Below are 21,638 nucleotides of genomic sequence, written 5' to 3'. Positions count from 1 at the left end.
CTTTATATATGTATCTTTTAAGATTTATATGTAGCTCTTTTTTCCACTTTTCAAGATGATCTCAACAGCCAGAACAGAAACAATTACCCCCCCTTCCTCCTTGCCAAGAAAACTGAAATTGCATGATGTCAGGACTAGGGCTTCTTTTTCTTTCTGTTCTTTTTTTCCTTCCCTTTTTCATAGATAATCAAATGAAATTAGAATAAGATCAATATAATTTGTGCCCTTTCCTCCAGCACCTTTCATCTTTCTCCTGGTTTTTGGATGCAGCAGAACTTAGGGCAGCTGCAAAGCTGTTTTGTGTCCTTTCACAGCCACCTAACGGTGCAGGCAAAAAGCTTGGAGCTGGACCCGCTCTGGGTGCTTTCTGTGGGGTAATATTTAAGGGAAGGATTGCTCCTGCCAGGTAGGCTGCAAATGTTTTGGTGAACAGAGGATGCTTTCCAGAGGGATGCTGTTTTGTGGCATGTCTTTGGAACCTGAAGCCATGTTTTTTGTGGATACTGAGGGAGCAGGCAGGAGCTCAGGGGCTCGCTGACCATGAGCGCAGGAGTAGTGCAGGAGTCCTGTCCTGTGTCTCCTTCCATAACTTCCCCCAAAGAGGTGTCCAGCCTGGTGCTCGGCCTTCTGTAAATGGAAAAGGCACAGTTGGGGTCCAAAATAGTTTTCAGCTACCTGAAATGAGGAGGCACCTCTCCTTTGGTAAGGCCAAGGGGCTTTTGGCATTTTGAGAGCTGTTGGAGATGTTTCACTGCTTGCTGACGAGCGTGAGCGTGGGGCTGCAGCGAGGGGACGGTGCAGCCACTCATGGGTGAGTGGCTACATCAGAAACTGAGCAGGTTTGTTCTGCTCTGGAGCAGGAGATATTTTTTGCCTTCAGGATTTAAATCTCTTTACCTTGGGGACGATGCAACCTTCACCTTCCCTTCCATGCATGAATCCTTTCCCTTTCCTGCCTGGGACAGCAGACCCTAGGTGTGGCCTTTTCCACCGAACCTGTGCAGAATGTTGTTTTCCATTTTCTTTGCACACTTGCTGAGCTAATTCAGACACAAGAGTGTGTGCTTAGCTCTCAGAGTCTGGGGCATGCACTTGCTTGACTGTTTGATTAATTGCAGGGGTCTTAATTTTTGGCTCTGCTTATTGACCTGCGTGCACGTTACTGTTTGTAACCCAAAGGATAGCATAACAAAGTGGCTGGTGAGACTTTTTGAAGAATGTTTAATGAGATAAGTAAATTATGCTATTCTCATGCAGTTAGGTCATACCCACTAGGAATGATCAAAAATCCATTTTCTCTTCAACTGAAATTAAATGCTGTGATATGTATGTATGGATTTTATTGTGGAACTTGGAGTAGATTTCACTTATCTCTGAGTAATTGACTTAAAGGAGGATATCTCTCTGAGGCACGCTTAATTCTTCCAGAGGTCAGGGATAATAAGAATTCTTATCCAACCTTTTTTTTTTTTTAATTTCATTCCAGCTTTATGCTTCATCTGTTGAGGCTGGTGAACGCATTTGTTTGTTGCTTCTTGTTGTTTTTTTAAAACAGAATGATCAAAAAGTCCATGCTTATGGTTTGTCAAGGGTGGCTTTTACAAATCAAAAAGCTCCCGTAGGAGCTGCAGTGCAATTTACTTTGCAGTTTATGCCCGGGTGAGGAGCTGGTCTGCAGTTCCCGTAACTGTGCGGCGTCACGGCATGTGACGGGGCTGATGCCACTGGAGAGGCAGCCAACACATGAGACTGGCTTAAAAAAAAATCACTTGTGGGTATTATTTCTGTCTGTTTATCTTGCCTAATGAAAAAAAAAAAGTTGGGTAAATGTGTTCCCTGTTAGATAAATTTCCATTTGTTAAAGGCATCGTCGGGTGCATAACTGGTTAAAAACTGGTATTACAGTGACTAAGGAACGGGTCGCTTCTGAGGCACCACTATAGGATGCTGAAGGTCACTTACGTTCAAGTCCCTGCTCCACCTTGAGTTGTTTAAAAAATGTTAGAAAAGCCACTTAAGCCCTTATCTGTAGAGGTGTGTTGATACCTAAATGATGTGACTTATTTTCTTGAAGAATTTCACTTACAGCCCCCGCCTGTGCCCCCAAGTACTGCAGTGCCTCCCTCGGGGGCTGTTGTAGTAAACACAGCGGTGACTCAGAGCTGCTCCAGGATCCTGGCAGGGAGAGGAGCAAAAATATTTCAGAAAGCCAGGAGGGCAATATGCAGTTCGAACAGGCTTCCTGAGTTAGCAACACTTTCGATAAACTGGATAATTTGCTTTCAAAAGGAAAAGGAGGTTGAAAGGAGATAGCATAGAAAGGAAAGGTCCCGCTTGCTGCACAGACACGTAGTAGTTAATTAGCTTATACAGTACTTGGATTTGAAAAGACCCTTTTCTGTAGAAATATTTTCATCCCGTTCATTGGGCTTTGGATAAACCACTTAATCTTGAGGGGAAAAAAAATACCGTGTTTGTTTTTAATTGCTTAACACCATGTTACAGAACATAAATGCTGGAAATAACTCCTTTTCCCCTGCTTTCCTGTCTGCTGTAAATGAAGCTGTGTTACGGGCTGAAAGAGAAGAAACAATGTAATGGGCTGAATTCCTCACCCTCTGTCCCGGCTGAGAAATACGTAGCAGTCCTTCCAATAGTTCCTACCGTTTACTCATGTACCTGCTGGATGTTTTACATCAAAGTAGGAGTGGTGTTTGGAAGGAGCTCACCAAGTTATCCCTGCTGGCCATCCTCTAGCTTATTTTGCTGAATTGTCAGAGTGTGGAAATGGTTATTTTGGATGAAACTGAAATATATGCTCCAAAAAGATACCCTGGATACCTATGGGCATTCAAGCTAGAGCTGGTTGAGTACAAACTTTCTTCCCCTGACACATGTGGGTGCTCCAGCTTCTGACCACCTTCTGATCTCCTGCTCCAATTGAGCTATACTGCTTGCTCCTGTGCATGTAGCCTTGGGTGACCTGAAGGGTGGAAGGAAGATGCAAAAATAGCATACACAAGTGGTAATTCCATCTGTCAAAACAGAGATGGGAGGGTGACAGACAGGGTTGTGTTCATTAATTTCAAATAATTGCTTGAGTTTAAAAGAAAAAAAGGCCATGCAGTTGTAAATGGTTCACTGGCAGTGAGGTACCACTTCTTTATGATAGAAGAAAACCTCTTAGCTGTTTGTTGATGTTTTTTAACAGGCATGGACGGACAGGCTACATCTGCGCTGCCATGGTTTGCTTCCCCCAGCTTGCTGCTGAGGGAGAGGTAGCAGTTTCCCTGGAGCCATCTCCCAGGTCAGGAAAGAAGGCATGAAAGGCAGCTGTGGAGAGGAGGTTAATTTTAACTCTGGCTTTTCTGTATCACTCTTAGAGGAAGGCTGAGAGCAAATCATGGCTGGTGACATTTCTGCCTCCTCCTCTTCTTTCTCTTGGGAGAAATCAGCACTGCTGTGGTCCCTGCTGCAGTCCCTGTCATGTCCCATGCTCCAGCTCTTAACGATTAGCCTATTTTGTAGCACTGGCTGATAGCTTGTTACGGGATAAAACAGTCATTGTCCAACAGAGCCTATTGATTTTCAGCTAGTCTATGTGACACACTTCTTCTATGTCATTCCTTTCTGAAGGGTTGTTCTGAAGATTAGCTTTAAAATGTGAAGAGAAATGTGATAGATTTTGGATGTTTCCAGATTAGCAGGTTCTTATTTTGTTCTCTCAGATCTGCTTTGTGTCTTGGTGAGTTTTGGCCCAAAGTGAAGTAAATGATCAGGATTTTTTGATAGTTTTTCTGTTCTGGGTCACTGATATCTTGTAAACTAGGACAAGATAAAACCAAGGTCACTTAGAGTCCTATAAAAAGGCCTGACAAAGAATCCATTCATCCTCATAAAAATAAAAATCCGTATTAATTAACCACGTGGTACAGATAAGAATTTGAGACCTTGATTAAATCATTAGAGCCTCTGAGGAGTAAAGTCAGGGGTAGCTGGGAGGGGAAAATACACTCAGCCTGAAAATTGAAATAAAACCGCCTGCTGCTGTGCCAGAAACACATCTGTAATGAGCTGCGTTGTGTGGGCTAGATGGAAAGAGAGAGACTGCTGCACTGCCGTCGGGGGAGGCATTGGCAGGCACTGAATTTTGTTATTGATTCATGTGGATATATATTTTTATTTTGGTAGTAAAACAAGCCAGGCTTCAGCTGAGGCTGCCAGAAAAGCAGCTTGGTGTTTGAATTAAGCAGCAGCTGTGGGTTATGGGGGTGTAAGTTGCGCTTAGGTGTGCGCAGCAAAGTAACTGCTTTGTCCTTTGCCATGTGAGGTGTTTGCCTGAGAGCCGCCCGTGTGAATCAACACTTGCAGTATCTGGCCCACATGTTGTAATGTGTATGCATGCTAACATGGAGAGATTCAACCAAAACAAGACCAAATATCCTCATCCTGATGGTCTTTCTACTACCAACCCCAAAAGCAAGTTCTGCAGATCAGTAGCAGCCTTTGGCAAGGGCTACAGCTGGAGAGTCACTGACGTCAGGCAAAGTATTTAATATTTGCTTTCTGCCCCTTTTCAAGTGCCAGAAATACCAGCCTTGCCTTCCTGATAAAACTGAGCGCAGCTACTCAATAATCACTCATTAGGTAATTGGAATGGCTCCTGCATGGGTATTCAAGCAGAGGGTGTGGTTGGGTCCTGTGCTAACACGAATGCACTAGCTCCATGCTATTTATGTCCTGTAGGCTGGCATTGTGATACTGACTGGCCTGTGTGGCACATTTGCAATAACTTTCTGTTTTCCAAACAAAACTAAATTTTGAGATCACATTTTTATCCATGTCTTTAAGACTATCCTGATCTTATTGTTCGCCACCATGTCTGTGTAATTTAAAAAGAAGCATAAAACAGTTGAGCAAGCAGGGGAAATCGACTGCTTCACGCTCCCTCAGGACTGTGGTATTATAGATTAAAGGAGAAGTGTTAAAAGACCTGTCAGCTCTGAGACGCACAACAGCACTTGATGCGTATAATGCATGAACGTTTTTCTTGATGTTCGCCCACCTGGTGAGCCAGGAGGTCTTTGGGTCAGCTGGAAGGTTAGGAGCAGGACGCTGCCATCTTCTTAAGCAGCTCTCTCTGCTCTGCCAGCTGATGAAACTGCGAGTTCGCACGTGGTGAGCCATACAGGCTGTCTTGGCTGATGTGAAGCCACCCAGGACTTGGGTTTGTCTTTGCCAAATTCCCTGAGCCTCATTAAACACGTAGTGCTTCCCTGTAAGTGGCATTTCATTTTTATGGTCGGAGCAGTGATGGGTTTTTTGTTTTTATTTTTCCCACAAGGTGCTTGATGTATTTTGTGTCTTTCATCCATCCCGGCCTACACAAATACACATATCTATTGCTGAGCAGTTTTGCACTTCTCTTATAATGTTAAACACCCCTTCATGTTAATTTTTTGTGCAAGAGCATGATTTTTGGGGGCAGAAGAGGCTGTTCAACCTCACCCGATCCCCCCAGATTAGTTTCTTCTTGCAAGCTGACTGCCTGCCCAGAGTCTCTTGTTGCCTTTCCGCCGCAGTGGGATGCGTTACCTCAGCATTCCCCACCACTCGCCAGTCCTCAGGGAGCTATGAGGTGAGGCTAGAGCTGCACCCAGCCCTGGCTTCTCACCATGGTGAGACACATAATGTCCTCTCATGTCTCCCCAGCCAGGCAGTGAGCTGGCATCCCACCACCCATCAGCACTGCGCTGACTGCAGCTCCCAAAGCCCCATCCTCTGCTCCTGGCTGCCCAGAGCAGCAGGGAGAGGCCTCGTGCTATCTGTCTGCTTTCCACCTCTCCCACCAGTCACTCCTTGCCTCCTCACTGCCTGAGGGGAAGGCTAGAGGCAAGCAGACAGGAGGGGCAGGAACCATGCCTGGGGCAGCCGTGTAGCCACACATAGAGGGGCCAGGCCGGGCATCTGCCTCTGCAGGGGAAGGGGACACATGGGTGGGCTGTGTGGCTGGCACAGGCTGAAGGTGGTGGCTTCAGCCTAAAGATCGACTCCTGTACCAGTGTAAGCTTGCCCTCCCTCAGTTAATAGTCTATTTGATGTGCTTTGTAGTGTCTGTGTGAAACCAGTGCAGCCTTCTGGGTGTTTATTCACATGGTAAGGGGGAAGGGAAGAGGGAGGAGACGACCGCCCTTCTGTAGCTCCAGGCAGGTCCCTGGGGCAGGCAGTGCTTTTTGGCCTGCTTTTTGAGCAGCCAACCCTAATGCTTGCAGTCAAAGCTGATGCGGAAGGGGAGAAAAAAAAAAAAAGAGGTTGTGTTCACGCACAGAGCCACTGGGATGGCCGGCGCTGACGCGCTGTGGGTTGTGCAGGCAGCGGGGCCTATGCAGCTCCTGGCTTAGTGGTGAAGGTCGAAAGGCTGTCAGCTCTGCGGCCAACACCGACCCTTACCTCGGGCTTGTGTGCACACTGACAGCAGAGACTTATGCTTTTTGTGGTGACGGGGAAGGGCATTTTTCTTGGGAGGGATCGTGTGATGGTCAGGATGTGACTGGAGGCAGATAGGGGGGTGTGATGGCTCTGGCTGGGATGGAGTTAACTTTCCCTGCAGCAGCCCATACAGTGCTGTGCTCTGCACTTGTAGCTAGAACAGCACTGGGATCACTCCAGTGTTGTGTCTACTGCTGCACAATATTAATTTAATCATCCTTATCTCAAACCTTGAGCTCTTTGTGTTGTATTTTCTCCCCCTTCTTCTTTGAGGAGGGGGAGTGAGAAGGTGGCCGTGGTGGAACTCGGCTGCCCACCCGAGTAAAACCACCACAGGGGGCTTGCCTGGTTGTGTGCTGCTCAGCCTTTGTGCTATCAGGGGAACGGGATGAGCAGCTTGATATCTGCGGCGAAGTGAAACCAGGCAAAGAAAGAGATTTTCTTTATCTCTGCCACCCACAAACCACAGAGAAAGGCTTTCCCCACTTCTGAATTGTAGCTTTGTGTGAGAAATGGTTTAAATATTCCAGTTTTTGAAACCACGGCTTAAATAATTTTTATCTCCCTTCACAACTGGTGGTAGTTTTTTCACTGCATAACAGCCTACAGGACCTGGGTGATGAGCTGGATCCCTGAGTGGCCTGGTCACACTCTGTACTCGAGGGAGGGCCTATTTCACTTTTTCGCTATTTATTAGTGAAATAAATGCTGTTAGAGGGTAATTTTCCCAACAACATCCTAATATCTCTATCCATCCCTTCAGCTAGCCAAGACATCTCATTGTATGGCTTCACCTACAGATGTGCATGCATCACCTAACCCTAGCATCCCTCCTGGTCTCATCACCCAGCCCCATGCACAGATTTTCTTGAGTTACAGGAATGGATGTCGTACTGATGATTGTTCTGAGTTTTTTAACAAGCAATTAGGAATGAATGGAGTTATTCCAGATGGATTACACTGTAGGATGATGCGTTCACACCACTGTTTGCATTTGCTGAGATTTTTGCTGCATCCAGTAGTCGCTGATGGTTGCAGAGATCCTTGTGTTACCATCTCTGCAAACAAGGAAATACCACTAGGAAAATAAGAGTTGAGGAAAACTAATACTAAACTGTATCTAGTGTCATATCTGGAAGAAGAGATCTTAGATTTTTGAAAAAGAAAAACTTATATTTTTTTTAACTAACCATTGCTTCTTTTCTTTTTTCCCCAGTGCAACGAGAGTGTACTCAGAAGAAAACCTTCACTACCTGGATAAATTCAATATTGTCAAAGGTAAGAATGGTGTTCTTCAGCAAAGACATGCTTTTTGCCTTTTTGTTTAAGATGTGCTCTGTGGAGATTGACTTTTTTTGGAATAAACAAAATTAATTAAAGATTTTAGGTAGCGTCTGGAAAAATAAACTCCTGGAAAGTATTTGTTTAATAGGTGTTACATTGGTAGTAATCCAAAGAGGTTTTTAAGAGAGAGTTTGTAAGTAGATGACAGTATCTTTCTCACTGGGTAGAAACATTTTGCTAGATTGTGGCACATGTCTCAGCGTTTTATGAGGTTCTATATTTATGATTAGTTTTACTGTGTTTAGAGAAGTATTTTTCTCTTATGCAATCCAAGAACATGAGTTTAATGGGACTAGTATTTATTAAGACGGATGGCCTAGTAGTGTAGGTGTATTCACAAAGCAGTTTGAGCAGTATATGTTGGGTCTCTGACTTGTTCAGGTAAAAAGTCCTGTTTTGGTTCCTACTTGAGCAGAAGCCATTGAGCTCATGATAGGTTTATGATGTTTTCAAGTGGATGAAAAGAGTGAGGATTTAGTTATGCCCTATAGTCAAATTTGTACTCAGGGTACATTGATTAGGAAGTCAAAAAATGAATTAAGCTCTGCTCATAACTTTCCTTTTGTACAAAGTTACTGTTTTTTGCAACATACCTCCTCAAAAAATATAACAAATACTGGAAAATAAGGCCTAATATAAACTTTTAGAAAACTCAGAGACAGGGCAAGAGAGAATAAGAAACAAATGTAGTAGTGGGTTAGAATGAGCAGGATATAGCTGATTACATGCAGGATTTATATTTCAGCTTATTGTGAAAAAAAAAGATGCTAACAATATTATTTTAACAATAAAGTAGAACAATCTGCTGTGTTCTATAGTGTGGTGAATTCAAAATGGCTAAAGATGGTGTGATCAGCACTGAAATTTATTTTGCAGCATACACCTCCTTCTGTTATCTCAGACCTGTATACAGACATACAGCAAGGACATATGCTTTTGGATCTGTTGGAAGTTCTTTCAGGTCAACATCTGGTAAGGCAGAACAATACAAATATTAACTCAATACTTTGTCAAACCCAGAAGAGAATTTTGGATATGCTAAGTTGTGAGATCATGAGCGATCCCTCTGGAGTCACAGAACTATTTGGAAGTAACTTAATCTTACATCATAGACACTGAAACACAGTGAAAGAAGTTATTCTAGTCATTCATAAATCACTTCAAGACTTTCCTTATCAAAATGAAAATAAAATGAATTTTTACTGCTCAGATTGTAACAAAATCTTCTTGCTTCACAGCCACGGGAAAAAGGATTTAATACCTTTCAGTGCAGAAGCAACATAGAAAATGCCTTGACATTTTTAAGGAGCAAATCAGTGAGTATTAACTTAAAAATTCACAAGTAAAGACCGCTTAGCTGGTGGAACATTTTCTTTGTTAACAATGGTCCTTTTTTTTCCCCACTAGCTCAAGCTCATAAATATTCATGTTGCTGACATTATTGAAGGAAAACCTTCCATTGTGCTTGGCCTAATTTGGACAATTATATTTCATTTTCATGTAAGTATTTCAGCAACGTAAGGGAATATTTCAGTAGAGGGAAAGAGCACAAAAATGTGTTGACATACGTGGTTGCCCAAACAGATGAATTAGTACAAAACAGATAATTTTCTGACATCTTGAAGTGACAACTCAGAGAAGAGATGCACCAGTGCATCTTGCCTGTGTCTCTGAGTGGTTTCTCCAATGCAATGACAATGTTACAGCTTGATGAACAACATCTAATTGAAAATGGTAGCATGCATAGGTTTTTTTCAATAACTAGTTGAAAAATGGGCTAAACTTTGCCTAATGTGTCTAAGGCCTGTAATGATTAAGCTCTAAATAGAACACCAAATAGAGCAAGTAGTGCAAAGTGGTTCACATCCATCTCCCTCAGGGGCAGACCCCTCTTCATTCAGTGTTGGCTGTGCTCACAATTTTTGCTATTGTAATTCTTGCTATTTGTTTTTTTTCAGCACTAGGTACCTGAAATAATATGAAAGCTGTTGTAGTGATGTTTCTTACACAAGATACTGCACGTGCATCTTGTGTGGCATGAAGTTATGGGGTGGAAGGGGTGTTTGAAAGCACAAGGCCTTGCTGGAGTCCTGTTGTAGAACTGTAGAGAATGATGGAGCCAAACTATCTTCTAGCAAGAGCCCCACAGTGAATTAGCATAGATGCACTGGGGATGAGCTGGTGACAGGGGCTCAGGAAGGAGTCAAGAAGCAAAGTTATTTGACTGTAGTAGGTGTAGCCCACATTTTTCTTGGCGAGGGTACTTTGGTACTTGTGGTTCTTGTGCTGCACATGGCTGTATGCATTATCTTTTTACGTAAGCCAAGCCTCTTTAACCAACTGTAGATCTCTGAGGCCCATTGATTAGGTTTTCCTGCACTCTGAGTGAGCAGGCAACATCTCAACATGCCTAGTACAAGACATGACAGCACAAAGCACAGCTACCAAGGGCTACATGCACTGGTAGAAGTAGGAAAGTGCACTGACTGAGGAGGTGCCTCGATGCCAGTGCTGGTACCCACAGTATCCCATGGATGTCTTGGGTGAATATTTCCTGCCAAAAAAATCAGCTAATGATTCAGCAGGAAATAATTCATCTTGAACAGATAAAATTTGGCAATGGTTGGGAAAGATGATGTGAGCTCTGGGGGCAGAGGACTGCTATTACTGCTGTAATTGAGTCCTTTCTAATTCTCTGTGGTTTTCTGTTGTTGCTGTCTTGGTAAGTTTTTACTGAAACCTGATTAAACTCTCCCATCATCCCTGATAGATTGAAGAACTTGCCAGGACACTTGCTTGCACTTACAATCAGCCTTCTCTTGATTGTTCAAGTACTGTTGACTCTTCTCCAAAGGCAAGCAGATCAGCTAAAAAAAGTGCTAAAATTAAGGAACGGTGGAAGATATCTGCTACAAAGGCTCTCTTGTTGTGGGCAAAAGATCAGTGTTCACTGTAAGTTCCATCCAAGTCTTACAAATAGTGTGTTACGTTTTGTGTTCATTACTTTTCTCTAAATGAGTATTTTTCCTTGCCTTGTTTTTTTTTAACATTACTTAGTGACAGCTTAGCAGAAAATACTTTCAAATTTGTATGATGCTATCAGCACTTTTAGAGTCAATCAGGCCCTAAATGTTTTGACATGAGCCCGTTAAGTATAATCAAGTGAGGCTAATCCTACTAATAAAACACTACAATGTAAATTGGTTTGTTTCACTTTTCTCTTTTAGGGACTTACAGTTTCCTGTGTGATAAGTCTAGCAGAATGCTTACATGATTTGTTAGTTTTAATCCTTTTGGTTGGCATTGGTTAACAAACTTTCAATAATTATATTTTTTAAAAATGGAAACTGTAGCATTTCTAGGATTCCCACATCTGATGTGGAACGTGAGACAAACAGAATTACAAACATTCTGTCAAAACACTGCAGGATTGCCAAGAAGGATTTTAGTGAGCATAAGAACACATCTATTGCAGCAACTTCAGTGCTTTGCTTATTCTTACATTGTGTAGAATACGTTGTAGATTATAGAATGTGTAGACAGTGAGAGCAAAGGTGATATTCAGAAAGAATATTGGAAATGCAATGTAGGATAGAAACACTGTAATTCTGCAAAAAAAAGTAATGTATATATTTTCTTTTTTATGTACTATATATATATAAAACTACACACACACACACACATATATATGGTTGCAGTGATTGGTAGTACTGTCTGTATTGTTTTCTGACCCAACTTCTGCAGAAATTTTGTGCCAAGTTTCTATGTAACTCCTTTGTTTTGTTTTGTACCCTATTTTAACAAATTTATGATGTATTTCTAAACTCGTACATAGGACATCTGAGTAAACTTGTTGTGACATTTTGTTTCTAATTGTTTTTGGAATAGGCATGGTTCTATCAGTGTGACTGACTTCAAGTCAAGCTGGAGAAGCGGACTGCCATTTTTAGCCATCATCAATGCTTTAAGACCAGGTCTAGTTGATTTGGAGAAGGCAAAAGCCAGAAGTAATAAGGAAAACCTGGATGAGGCTTTCAGAATTGCAGAATTGGAGCTCAATATTCCACGGCTTCTTGAACCTGAAGGTAAGTGATCTGCTTTTTCATGTCTTTGCTGTAAGGAGTGAGATTAACATAATCCTGCCTGTGTTGACTTGTAATAGAGGAAAAAGTAAGCCTGTGTTCAAGTTTGAAATGAAACATTGATCGTTGCCGTAATACTCTAACTCTAATGTGGTTCTTTATTATATCATTTAAAGTGTGCTTAGGATTTTTAGGATATTTGAATTGGCACCATACACTGGAATAATATGTTGAAGAAAGAATATAAAACTTTCCCATTCATAGGAGAAACTTGTTCATTAGCTCATTATGTTATATTGAAGTATTCCCAAGGAAAAAATGTTCATTACATATTAATTTCTGTCAGTGGTATATTAACTGAGCTACTGCAAAATAAACATGTTTATGGTAATGTGTTTTAATAACTGCAATATAGTGTGTAATTATGTGATCAAGTCTAGAGGGCTGCATAATTATGTAAATGGCATATTGACTCTTGTAGATATTGACATTACGAACCCGGATGAAAAATCAATCATGACGTATGTGGCTCAGTTTTTGCAGTACTCCAGAAATATGCCGGAGACTGAAGACATGCAGGTATGCTGTGAGGTTTATCACTGAGGCATTTTTTAATTAATTTGCCTCACAAATGCCAAGAATAGTGGTACTTTTTTGTTGCCCAGCTTCTAACATGACTCAGTAACTGTTGTCCTTCATGGTTGGATCCTCTGATTTAGCCACTGACAGGGCTGAATTGGCTTGAACCTTCTGATGCTCCTGTATGGTAGCTATCACTCGGTGTGATAGATTTTTGATGATACTGATGGAAATGCTGTGCAGGCTGTTTTTTGTTTTTTGTTTTTTTCTTTTTCTTTTTTCATTTAATTATTGAAGAGGACATTTTTAAGCCTGGCTGTCTTTGTGTGTGCTCTCAAGTGTGTATGCAAGTACTGGGGAGGAGAAAGATTTACAAATGTACAGAACAACCAGCTTTAAATTTAATAGCTCAGAGCAGACAGAAATCGTCACTTACAGACTATGCTGGTTGGAAAAACAAGATGCTTGTTCTCTATATATTCCTATTAGAATTTATGTACTAATTGCCTATTCACATATTTTCATACCGATAATCTCCTTTCAACAGAACTACAATCAGTCTCTTCTTTTATTTAAGATGCCTTCATATATCCAGAAGCCAATTTTATGACTTTGATCTTGTTTTATAATAGTGACTGACCCAAAGCTCGTTAGGGTCCCCAGGAAATATTATTTGTTTCTCATTAGCTTTGAATACTCAATATGTGTTATTTTATGGCACAATGTGAATTAAAAAACAAGGCTTGCAAAATGGAAACATTAAATTTTCTGCTCTAATTACTAGGGAAAATTAACGGAGGCTGTGAGCTGGTTGGCTGCGCAAGGGAAGAAGTTAGCAAAGTTGCTGATGGACACAGAGAATGAAACACATTACCAGAAGTACAAAGTAAGTTGCATTTAGTATTTAACTGATTTTGCAAAAATACATTTAAAAAATATTCCCAGAAACATAAACTCTTTTATCTTTCATTGCCTAAGCCTAAATTTTAAATAAACTTTTTAACAAGAGTTGGAAACCTGACAATGAATTTGGTAAATGCTCTCAAATGATAGAGGGAAGGATAGGATAAAATTATTTCTCTTAGAAAACAGATATATGCTTTATGTTTTTTGAGCAAAGACAGGGTTTTTGAAGAGAGTACGATAAAGTCTAATTAATTAAAAGACATAGTTCAAGACTTGGACACGATTCAAACTCCTAGGCCCTTCTCAGAGTCAGTTTCTCTGTTTCTGTGATAACAGTAATGGCAGGTTTTCCCAGCTAATGAAACAGAGGGTTACTACAAATGCTAGCTATAGATAGTACCTGAAGTAGAATGTCCTTTGGTTTATATTGTAGTCAGAGTTTGTAATAAAATTGTCTGCAGGAGACCATTAAGGGAGGAATTTTCTCTTTCTCTTGGTGGGAGAGGAGATCCAGGTCCTGATGGCACTGACATGATGTTAAACACAAATTTTGCTAGTGAATGGCACCTATACTTTCAGACCTTGCCTTTTACTCTTGCCTTTCCATGCATCACAACCTTTGATATTAATGGAATTTATACTAATATGTTCAAAGCCAGTACTTGGCTTCATGAGTTTCAGTCTAAGTCTTCTTCTATGAATTACTGCTCCTAGGAAATGATGTCATTTATGGAAGCATTTAACCAAGAAAAAAAAGCGTTCCTGCCCCTGTTGTCATCAAAAAGAAGTGAAGCTGAGCTGAGTGAAGGCCAGCAACAGATGAGAGAAGAGTGGAGTAAACTGGTTGCTCAGGTCAGAGGCATTTCTAGCTCACCTTGTTACCAATGGGAATGAGTTTGGTGAAGAAGCCTAAGTTTACCCCAGGAATATGCACAGGGAGAAGTGGGGAGGTGATACTTTATTTGCACTAATAAAAACAATATTGACCCTGAACCTGAAGCTCTGACAAGCTAAGTGATGTACAGTGCCCAAGAGGAGTAAGAAGGAGGCTGTGTATTACCCTTCTGCCTCCTGAGCATCAGGACTGTGAGAGGTCTGCAGAAAATGGCATGCGATTATTTCTGAGCAGTCTTCAGATCAAAGGTTTGGGCTTGTTTATGCTTAAAAGATTCTTTTGGGACATAATTATGGCTCATATAATGATGCAGCCAGGAGAAGGGTGATAATACCCTCTTCCCCATGGCATGGGTAGTGATATAGTTAGATCTGCTTGGCCAGTGCTTTTCAGTGAGGTTGGCTGTGTTGCCTCCATCTGTTGCAACTGGGGATACATTGGGGTCTTGCTGGTAATTGCTCTTTATGGATGTTCATCTGTCAGTCCCCAGGATAGAAAGCTGTCCAGAGCATCCGTTGTTCCTCTCACTTCACAAGTAATTTAGTGTACATCTCTGTCGCCAGGCCTTGAGCTGGCCACCAGCTGAGGAGAATAACTCTAAGTTCTCTGTAGTGTTACAGAGATGACAGGCTGGGGAGAAAACATGGGTCTCAGGTGAACATAGCTGATTTGCAGCTGACTCGGCTGGAAGCTCCTTTTCTGAACGGTGACAGATTTTTTTGTTTTTGTTTTCTGGGGTGTCTAAAGCATCAGCTTACAGAACGTAGGTCTGTATATTGGGGACGGGGAAGAAAATAATGGTGACAAATCTAATCGCTTGTTTTCCTTTTAAAGATTAATGAATGGAAAGCAGAGCTGGACCAGATGTTGCCTCCACCTCTGGATGGCATTGAGGCCTGGCTTCAGGAGGTAGAACATCTGCAAGCCGAAGATTTGCCTGATTTGCAGGACCCATTTAAAGCAATGTCTCTCTTCAGAGAAATAATTGTGATATTTAAGGTAAGCTGCTCACAAAGGAGTATTCTGCTTCAGTCTGACCTACCAAAGCACTTGTTATGGAATTACTGTTTGACATTTTAGGAAGTAGTATAGGTATGTTTATCTTCTGAAGATGAAAAGCCCTTCTGAAGATCTCTTTGATTTTGATGAGTTTATTTAAATAATTGCATAGGTCTATAAGGAAGTTTTCTGACTTCACTGGAGTGAGATTAAAATTGAATGCTAACTGAATGAATAAATTATGGCATTCTTTTTATGTGGCTCCTGCAACTTGTTTGTTAAGTAATAAGACAGGGTAATTGCATCCTTATCTTTAAATCTATGCTTAATACATATCTATTCAGAAAAGCACTTGGGCTCAGGGTTACATTCCACTGAGTTCACACAGCTTATGTATTTAAAGTTAAGTATTTGCTGAATCACTCTGTTACTCCATTCAAAGCAATGGGAGGTATTCTGATACCTCAGTATCGTGCAAGTTATTTATTTTGATCTTGAAATCTTTACACTGATAATATTTTAAATGTCCTTTTGAGTTTGAAAACTTTAAAAAGCATAGGTGTGTCAATGCCTGGTTGATCATTGTGGTTCTGTACTTGTTTTTGTATGAACAAGGGTGAGTTGGATGTTTTTGTGACATGTCATTGATATGATTTTGAAAGAATGGGATCTAGAGGGTCTTGTGAGTGGCTTGATAATACCACTCTTTTGTACTGTTGCTAGTTAGTTCCTGGTATGAGAGGTGGCTTTTCTACTGATAATGGCTTTGCCAAATGTTAGCCGTTTGATCTAAGGTTTTTGTTTTCAGAATAAGCAGTTAAAGCATTTGTAAGAATGAGACAGAGGAAGATGTTGGTTTAGGATTTTCTTCCCCCCCCCCCCCCATTGTACACGGAGATAAAATCATTATTATTTTTAAGAAGAAGAAGCCCACGATACTTAATTTCTGTTAAATCTGATTTGATGGAATGGGAAGACATTCTGCTGAGAGTTTTTTCCTCCTGCTTCCTTGAAACCAGTCTTATTATTATGGCTCATATAGGGGTCTTGTGGCTACAGTGGTGTTTCATGATGCAAATTGTACTTTCTCTCTAAATTCAGGATATTACCCACCAATGCTCACAACTAATTAATGTGACATGTTATCAGCATGCTATTAAATGGAATCTATTGGACATTCAAATAAAGCATTAAACAATTGTGATATAATAAATTTATTCACCAGGTTTTGCTGTCAGTAATTGCCATCACATAGCAAAGAATAACAATATCCTGAAACTGTTAAAATGACTTATTTTTGTTCTAAATATGGTAGTAAAAGTGGGGAAAAAAATGATAGCATAGGTAGAATAGTTCCACTTTCCTTATATTTAACTAGATGCCCAGGGATAGGAGAAATTATGCTTTGCTGTAAATATCCACTTTAGAAGGGGATGAGATAAATACTTTCATTGCGCTTTAATGAATAACGGCACTGAAAGATTGCCTTGTGCTGACTGGTTCTTAATAGCTCTTACTCCAATGGCAGGTGACTTGCAGAGTCAAACAAGGTTCAATGCTAGGTGACTCTAGCATTGAAATGAATGACTTACTATTTCCCTTTCTCCCCAGGGCTTGATGGATTGTTTTGATTCTCACTTGGACACCCTTCAATCATTTGAGAATAAAGATGAGAAGAATATGCCGCTGGTAGTTCCTGAAAAGCTAGAGGAAATGAAAAGAAGGTTATGAGCTTGAAATTCACTCTACTTTGACTCTATTGTGGTCTAGTTCTGCAAATGACTTCCTCTTTTATTCTGAACAAAGCACATAATTTATCCGTGCCTTGAAGAAAAAGAGCATTTTCCATTTAAGCACAGATTGACTGGCATGCAGAGCAGACAGGTCCAGTCATTGGTCCAATGAAAGTCTTAATTATGTGTGCGAAATGAAGGTCATTAGCAGGAGGTTTTCAGGTGCCCTGTGCAACTGTGGGTAGGAAGCACAAATATTTTGAATATAAAGATTTTTCTGTGGGTGGGAATTCTCTGTCCAGTTTTAAATTTCCACCTTTTAAAATCACTGAGATTTACAGATTGTACAACCCTATTAAGATGTTGGGGGATTTTCTAAAAAATTACTAGTGAATCTGTATCTGTAGTCTGAGATCCTCTGACATACAGATAGCAGATGCACCTTTTCTTACCATTTAAGATTTTCCATAAATTTAGCAGTCAATATTGACTCAAAAGTGCTGCTACTTAAAAAAAGTGAACTGTTATCTTAAAATGTTCCTCCCACCATATGAAAAAAGATGCTTTTATATAATATATGTAATTCAGAGTTTTTAGGCTAAAACCCTTATACATTATTGCCTTCTACATCTATTGATTTGAGTCAACTTTTGGAACATTTCACTGTTTGCAGACTCAACAATACGTGTTTCACAAACTCCAACACCCTTCTTGAATATCACTATGGACTGTGCTCAGCCATTGCCAATGAGGTGATGTTAAAGCTAAATATCTGGGACATAAAATATGGGACAAAAGAGTCCGTGGAATCACTGCTAGAAAATTGGAATGTAAGTTTAAAATAATACATATTTCATAATCACACCCTGATAATATTTCCTCTCCTATCTATTCTCTTTGATTTAAACATGTGTCTATCCTCATATGAAGATACTGTGAAAGTTGGCAGAAGCATGTTAGGTTTCTGAGTTCTGGAACTTAGACAAAGGAGGGCAAATACATTCCATAGAAGCTTTCTTTCCCTTTGTGTCCTCCAGTTTTGCTCCAAACATTCATTCTTTCTTCAGTTTAGAGGAATGGATACAACTGTGACTAATTTTCTCACTGCCCTTTTCAATTCTTTACTGGGAAAATTTCTTTCTTTCTGGACTTTTTATAGAGCCAGCAGTAGCAGTCCTTTCCTAGCTCAAATCCATACAAGCCTCTGGAATAGTTCAGTAGTTACTATTTTCAAAATCAACTATTATTGGCAGCGCTGGCTAATTCTGCTGTAGCTGTTGCCTTTTCCTTTTTCCAGCTTCCTTACCTCCTTATGCTTCCCGGTTGTCTTGTTTAGTCATATTTTATGCTTAGCCCAGCTTCTGGGGTGCAAAAATATGGCAAAATGATGCCACATGTAGGCCTATAGAGGCTATATATGAGGATGGATTACCCTACGCCAAGTATTGCCAAAGATGCATCAAGACTCTGAGAGATTAAAAAATTTGCCCCCTCTCCAGTTAACAGGACTCCTTGAGAATTCCGTCTTAGTGAATAGAATAGAATAGCTCAGTTGGAAGGAGCCTTCATTGGACTAGATCATCTTTACAACAGGAAGTTATAAAATCTCAGTTTTCTTGAGTAGTATTAACTTTACCCTGTGGTGAGGTGGGATTACAGCATTAACCTGTGCTGAGTTTCTTGATTCAGTTGGTTTCATAAATACGTATTATTGTGTTATTTCTATGAGTGTAATTTCTGGTCTTTCTTAAGCTGATAAAATATAGGGACCTTTCCCATAGGAGTGTAAGGTTTGCTATGGGTTGAGATGCACCTTAGATTAACAGGGGCTGAGGACCAACCTTCTCATTCCTTGAGTGAATGTTCAAACCACAAGTCTCTTCATCTGCTCCCATTCCTTCTTTCCTGACCCTTTCTGTCCTTAGTTTGGATCTTACTTGATCTGAGGCAGGGACGATGCACAATGATATTTCTGTGCATGCAGGAAAACCCACTTTAATTACTTTTTTAACTTATGGGACTCAATTGTGCCAGAATTGTTCTAGGTGTCAGCATTTCTCAGCATTGCCCTACATCCTTAATGTTTCAAAATAAGTAGTTCTGACTCGTGCAGGACTATGACTCAGTCAGTGCTATTCAGGAGTTAATATTTTCCATTTAAGATACTCTCTGCATGAGCAGAAAGCAAATGGGTCAAATTCAGACTGAAAGGTGCAGATGAGTTGCTGGATGGGCTTGGCTCAGTTTACATTTAACCTAGAGGTTGTAGGCATGTATCAAAAAAATAAATGTCTCGAGCTGTATTTCCTACCATTAAATTTTATGTGGGTCAATGTTACCCATGCCAATTCCTTTTCACTTTGGGCAGAATTTCGTTGAAGAAAAGAGACTTGAAACACAGCTAGAAACTGCTACTCACATCTGTGAAGATTTGAAAAATAAAAGCATAAGCAGTCCTGGCTTAGGTAAGTTCCTCCTCAAAAACTGATAATGAAAACCTCTGTTTTGAACTGATGTGCCATCACCAGTTTTAATTCCCGCCTAAGTGTTGTGTAAAATACTATATATATATATATATATTTATATATATTTCCAAATGTATAATGGTATCCCTTGTTTAATGTCCTAGCTGGTGATCCTCAAGAAATTACCAAACTTTTTAAGATGGTGGAGTCAAAGATTTCTATGTGCAGAGATTATATTGCCAATGTAAATAGTACCCTACAGAAAGTCCTGTCTTCCTGGAGTAATTATACAGAAAATCTCCACTCATTAAAGACATGGCTGGATGAAAAGCGAAATGAGCATCCAAAAGAGGTACGCCATTGGATTTCTTTTTCTCATGGCAGACAGAGGTACTTGGAAGCCTCCTGGAAGGAAAGCATTATATGTGACAGTTGTGGTTGTTGTTTTTCCATTCCTCATTTTGGAAGTAAAGTCATGGCAGGGTTCTGCTTGAAATTATTTCAATGCCTCTCTCTAGATCCCTGCTGAGATCCTGGCAAGCTGGAATTCAGTGCATGGTTCCTTAAATGAAGCTGGAAACTATCTCATCGAAGTCAGCAAAGAGCAAGTCGGATCAAATATTGCCAAAGAGCTGAAGAAACTGAACAGGAGGTGGGCTAAGTTTATCAAGAGGACACACTTTGTAAGTCACCAGTTTCATACTACTCTTTCAACAAGCAGCCTTCAAAATCATCTTTTCTAAATTTACCAGCTTGTTAATCACATGTCAACAAATCTTTCAGTCAGCTCAGTATTGCCAGTTTTAAAACAGGAGGAACAGAGAATACACGGGGACATCCCATCCCACTCATAAGTCTTTGCAACCCAGTTAAATGCTCTTTACAACACTCTGGAAAATACTCAGTTTTTTAAATTGAAATTTTGAAACCACCTACAAAGGGATATCTTATGGCAGGATGAAATTCTCTATTTAGTTCTAGAGGTGGATGTACTCCATATATTGAGAGCTTGTGAACCTTTGCTAAGTTGTATAATCTTTGCCTCAGCTAGAAGAAAGTAGTTAATGCTGCACAGGTATTTCTAGGATTATGCAACTTCACACCAGTTTACTTGACAGGCTTTTAGCCGGCTGTAAATTCCTATAGAATCTGCTTAATGTTACATATATTACATTTCCTAGAATGCTTACACAAGAACAACATTACCTATCTGCTTGGGACTATTAGAGCTCTTAATTTTATAAGTTGGGCCTTTCAGTGATATTTATTAACACTACTGTTGTCATGATAAATGGTGGCAAAAAAAATGCAACATGTTGCTCTTTGTTCATAGCTCAGCGAAGAGAGCACAGATACTGTGGAAAAGGCCAGGGAGCTTCCAGGGAGCGTGGAGAAAATTGAAGAGCTCCTTGGAGGGGTGGACAGCTGGGCAGCAGAGGTTGGATGCCTGCTTGGTGAGATTGGTCAAAAGGCGCCTGTGGAACCTCAGAGAACGGAATATTTGCAGGTGAAAATGGGAATACACAGCTTAAAATACTCATTTATCAGATTCTCATCTTTTGGCCCAGATTAGTTGCTGGAGTAAAACACACATTCATTGGCAAAGCAGAAACGAATGTGGATTTTGTGCTGTAACACAAAGTAGTAAAAAGTCAGCCAATTCTAGTATTTTGATGTTATTTCCCAGGATCAGTCCCAGACGAGCTAGCTACAAGTGACTCTTCCAGCAGCAGTGTGTCCAGATGACAAGCAAGTGCCAGTGAAGTGCCACTGGTGCTGTTGATCAGCAGCATGCTTTCTAGTGGTGTTAATTGCTCCTGTCCAGCACAGCACTTGCAGCAGACTAAAACTTGGCAAGGTGCCGAGACTAGAATTTTCCCTGGTCATACAGTGCTTTCTATTATGTATTTTCCCATTGAAGCAGGAGATTTGGAACAGCTTGGCTGTAGTCTAGGCTTATGTGTGAAAAAAATGGAATACTTGGAAGTATTTTCAGCAGCATGCTAGGTAATTTGTGTATCTCAGCTTATAGGCAGTTGGTTCTAAACATCCACAATGAGCAGTGATGAATTTATTTGTTACTTCCGTTATGTTGCCTCCCCTGTCTCTCTTACGTGGATTATGGTTCCTTCCCAGCAAATGGCAA

General features: G+C 40.6%; 1 protein-coding gene across 9 annotated transcripts in view; it reads left to right on the top strand.

Annotated features, from left to right (window-relative positions):
* SYNE2 (spectrin repeat containing nuclear envelope protein 2) overlaps positions 1 to 21,638 on the top strand; it is a 187,090-nt gene that overhangs the window by 22,040 nt on the left and 143,412 nt on the right. For all 9 annotated transcript variants that reach the window (XR_014694088.1, XM_084522802.1, XM_084522804.1 and 6 more), the window contains exons 3-18: positions 7,706 to 7,767; positions 8,710 to 8,805; positions 9,072 to 9,149; positions 9,241 to 9,333; positions 10,604 to 10,785; positions 11,722 to 11,918; positions 12,397 to 12,494; positions 13,279 to 13,380; positions 14,115 to 14,252; positions 15,130 to 15,294; positions 16,906 to 17,018; positions 17,701 to 17,857; positions 19,396 to 19,492; positions 19,657 to 19,844; positions 20,011 to 20,175; positions 20,826 to 20,999. Coding sequence is in view for 8 of the 9 variants with exons in the window: in XM_084522802.1 (XP_084378928.1) it covers positions 7,706 to 7,767; positions 8,710 to 8,805; positions 9,072 to 9,149; positions 9,241 to 9,333; positions 10,604 to 10,785; positions 11,722 to 11,918; positions 12,397 to 12,494; positions 13,279 to 13,380; positions 14,115 to 14,252; positions 15,130 to 15,294; positions 16,906 to 17,018; positions 17,701 to 17,857; positions 19,396 to 19,492; positions 19,657 to 19,844; positions 20,011 to 20,175; positions 20,826 to 20,999 (2,105 nt within the window). In the remaining variant the exon portion in view is untranslated. The remainder of the gene's footprint in view (positions 1 to 7,705; positions 7,768 to 8,709; positions 8,806 to 9,071; positions 9,150 to 9,240; positions 9,334 to 10,603; positions 10,786 to 11,721; positions 11,919 to 12,396; positions 12,495 to 13,278; positions 13,381 to 14,114; positions 14,253 to 15,129; positions 15,295 to 16,905; positions 17,019 to 17,700; positions 17,858 to 19,395; positions 19,493 to 19,656; positions 19,845 to 20,010; positions 20,176 to 20,825; positions 21,000 to 21,638) is intronic.

Source organism: Aythya ferina (assembly GCF_964211825.1).
Source record: "Aythya ferina genome assembly, chromosome: 5".
In the NCBI taxonomy this organism is placed as follows: Eukaryota; Metazoa; Chordata; class Aves; order Anseriformes; family Anatidae; genus Aythya; species Aythya ferina.
This window is presented reverse-complemented; position numbering and strand designations above follow the sequence as displayed.